Source organism: Cupressus sempervirens, chromosome 8 (assembly GCF_028749045.1).
Source record: "Cupressus sempervirens isolate cs-2001-9-10 chromosome 8, ASM2874904v1, whole genome shotgun sequence".
Taxonomy (NCBI): Eukaryota; Viridiplantae; Streptophyta; class Pinopsida; order Cupressales; family Cupressaceae; genus Cupressus; species Cupressus sempervirens.
Window position 1 is genome coordinate 523,943,528 of NC_143125.1, and position 3,361 is coordinate 523,946,888.

At 45.0% G+C, this 3,361-nt stretch overlaps 1 protein-coding gene across 1 annotated transcript; it reads left to right on the forward strand.

The window, feature by feature from the left end:
• The first annotated feature begins 215 nt into the window (after positions 1 to 215).
• LOC149543501 (uncharacterized) lies at positions 216 to 2,345 on the forward strand. The gene is made up of 2 exons (XM_089798305.1): positions 216 to 397; positions 498 to 2,345. Exons 1-2 carry the CDS (start codon positions 350 to 352, stop codon positions 2,277 to 2,279), a joined length of 1,830 nt encoding a protein of 609 aa, XP_089654431.1. The 5' UTR covers positions 216 to 349; the 3' UTR covers positions 2,280 to 2,345.
• The last annotated feature ends 1,016 nt before the right edge of the window (positions 2,346 to 3,361 follow it).

Sequence of the window (3,361 nt, forward strand, 5' to 3'; positions counted from 1 at the left end):
CAGCAAATGTCAATGAGAAGACAAGTTTTCGGAGCCTTTGGATTCCTATCTAGTGCGTTCTGCTACATACATGCGTATATTGGAAAGAGGAGCCCACAGTGCCATGTCAGAATCTCGGTGGAAAACCCCACACTCCAAAGAAACTCTGGGTGCAAACAATCATGCCCTTGCATAAGCATAAGCAATGTGCGTGCAGAAAGCTGAATACAGATAATTTGACTACATCACAACTAGCGATCTACTTTTCTTTCGCGTGGGGACACGCAACCGCTGATGTAATTAGTATACATTCTCCCCATCTGCACAACTTCACCTCGCCTTCTTCATTGGGTTTCATCCGGTTCAGAAGATGGCACGCTGTGGAATCTTGCTGGTTCTTGTCGTGTCCACGCTATTGGTAAGACTTTTATTGTTGTAATTTACATGCAAGATCCCTCCTTTAATTCTCTCCTGATCTTGAACAATGTTTATAATGGCGGCTTTGATGGCTTGTGCAGATGTTGTCGAAATGTGAGGGGGGCGGCGGCGGAAGTCAGCCATTTGCAGCAAAGGCTTCATTGTTGCGCTTTTGGCGGCGCACATTGCCAAACGCACAGCTGCCTGATTTTTTACTGCAAAAGGCGTCGCCTTTAAATGCTACTTCCGTGGCTCTGTTTTGTCTGTATATGAAAAATGACACCCTTTCCGATCATATCGCATCCCTGTGCACAGCAGCGGAGCTTCTCTGCGCACGGACAACGGCGCAAAATGCAAAAGCGGCGGCGGGGCCGTCGGATTTCGAGAGCTACAACCAAAAGATGTTCAAGCACTACAAGGCCAACGACAACTCTTTCAAAAATTACTCCGACAACGGCAACGTCGTCGCCGACGGATTCGTAACTTACGGCCGTGGCTCCATTAGCGGGTTGCAGATCTTCAAAAACTACGCCCCCGACACCAATCTGGAAAACGAGAGCTTTGCCACTTACGGAACCGGCTCAGGCGGCGGCATCGGCGATTTCAAAAGCTACGGCCTCCAGGCAAACCTTCCCAATCATCACTTCATAAACTACGGCGCTGAGAGCAACGGAGTCGTACAGGACTTCAAGAGCTACGCCGAAAAGGCCAACGTTATCCAGAACGGGTTCGCCACCTACGGGAAGGGCGCCAACGGTCTCCAAACAGACTTCAGCGGCTACGCAACGGAGTCCAATGTGATCAGCAACACCTTCAAGACCTACGACCGCGGGGGCAACGCCGCCACAGGAGGTTTCTCCAGTTACGGAGATAACGGCAACGGTGTGACCAACGACTTTCAGAGTTATGCAGCGGGTTTAAACGGCGGCGACGAGAGCTTTACCAATTATGGTCACATTGCCAATACACAGCAGGCCATGTTCAAATCGTACGGGAAGAATGCAAATGGTGTGGGGATCGCCTTCACTACTTATGGCAACAAAACCTGGTTCGACTCCTCCAGCGTATTCTCTCAGTACGCCAAGGGTTCCAACACTCCTAATGTGGCATTCAACTCTTACAGCCTCAATTTCACTTTCAAAGACTACGCCAAGTCCGGCGTCACATTTTCAGATTACAACCGGACGGTTAAGGCGGCTGCGGCTGCGGCTGTGGAGGCCGGAAAGTTCTTCCGGGAGAGTATGCTGGTGCAGGGCAAAACTCTCCCCATGCCGGATATCAAGGACTACATGCCCAAAAGATCGTTTCTTCCCGCTTCTCTGGCGTCCAAGCTGCCGTTTTCTACCCAAACTCTGCCGGAGCTGATGAACACGTTTCACATTCCAGACAACTCCACAATGTCGGCGATCATGGCGCGGACGCTGCGGGATTGCGAGAGGGCGGCGGTGAAGGACGAGATAAAGAAATGCGTGAGATCGGTGGAAGGCATGGCGGAGTTCGCAGTGTCGGTGCTCGGCTCAGAAGTGGAGATTCTCACTACACAAAGTACAGCGGGGTCGAAAGGCCAAGTTGCTGTTGGCGCCGTCACCGGCAAAGACGAGGGAAAGATCACGAGGTCGGTATCGTGCCATCAGAGTTTGTTTCCGTTTCTGGTGTATTACTGCCATTCAGTGCCCAAGGTTAAAGTGTACCAAGCTGAGCTGTTGTCAGTAGAGGAGGAGAAGAAGAAGATAAATGAGGGAGTTGCCATCTGTCATTTGGACACGTCACAGTGGAGTGCAGGGCACGCGGCGTTTGTGGCGTTGGGGCACGAGCCGGGGAAGATCGAGGTCTGCCATTGGATCTTCGAGAACGATCTCATCTGGGTGCCGGTTTCTGCTTAATTTTACTACTTAAATATTGCGCATGGTCTTCCATCAGAATAAATTCACTGTATTCCTGGTTTTCTATTTGTGATGCAGATTCAGACTCGTATGCTTTTTGAAATATGTTTAGTTTTGAACCAAATTAAATCTTCTCTGGCCTCTGTCCAACACGCTATTTTAGATTTTGATAATAAATAACTTTGGAGTAAAATGGAGCCACCGTGCTGGATTCACACAGATCGAAGATTTCATTTTCTTTCACTTTCCTTACACGCATTATGAAGTCGATACTATCCGTCATGTGGTTGGCTTGCGAACGGTCATTAATTTCCCCCTCTTTTCTTCAAAAAGTGCGTTTTGTTTTCTTCCATCGGAAACGGCATCTTTAAAGTTTGTGCGAGGGAAGATATCTTCAATATATTAATTAAAGCACATTTTTAAACAATACAAAAAGATTATTGTTTTATAATTATTAGATTAATAAATAGAAAGAGTGGGGTGAAAAATTTAAGGTGGTGAGTTTGATCAAGATATAAAAACATAACTAGCACTTGCACCTAAAGGAGGTGTAAGGCATATGTTGATAGGTGTTTGATATGAAAGCATAAATGACTCTTTATGACATAAAAGGACATGTCACTAATTGCTGTAAAAAAATTTTTTTTTAAAAATTAGTCATTGCCATGGTAATTGAAGAAATCAAAGACAAAAAAGATTTTATTTTATTTTTTTTCCTATTAGTGGCACAGGGCCCAAGATTTAAGAAGCCTAAAATCTTAGTTAATCAATTAAGATCCATTTTTTATTACCAACTATTTTACGAATCGCCTAAGAAAAACGTAGTCTTATATAGTGCAATGGTAGACGAGTGTGTTCAAAATGGCTATGTTAAACAAACTTAACACTTTCTGGAAAGAAAACACAAAATGGTTTCATTGAATAGGTTTTGACAAAGTGAAGGTTCCTTGAAAATGTTAGTTTAGTGCAAAAGTGCAAAAGTATCAAGCAAATGCATTGCAAAAGTAGAAGTATTTTTAGTTGAACTATTAATCTCACTTGAAATTGAAAGTATACAAGAGTTTAATGAAGAGGATGAATGC

Bases quoted from the DNA above. Each gene is read 5' to 3' on its own strand.
- LOC149543501 (XM_089798305.1), top strand. From the start codon at position 350: ATGGCACGCTGTGGAATCTTGCTGGTTCTTGTCGTGTCCACGCTATTG. The intron at 398-497 runs GTAAGACTTTTA...TGGCTTGTGCAG, and splicing joins TTGTCGTGTCCACGCTATTG to ATGTTGTCGAAATGTGAGGG.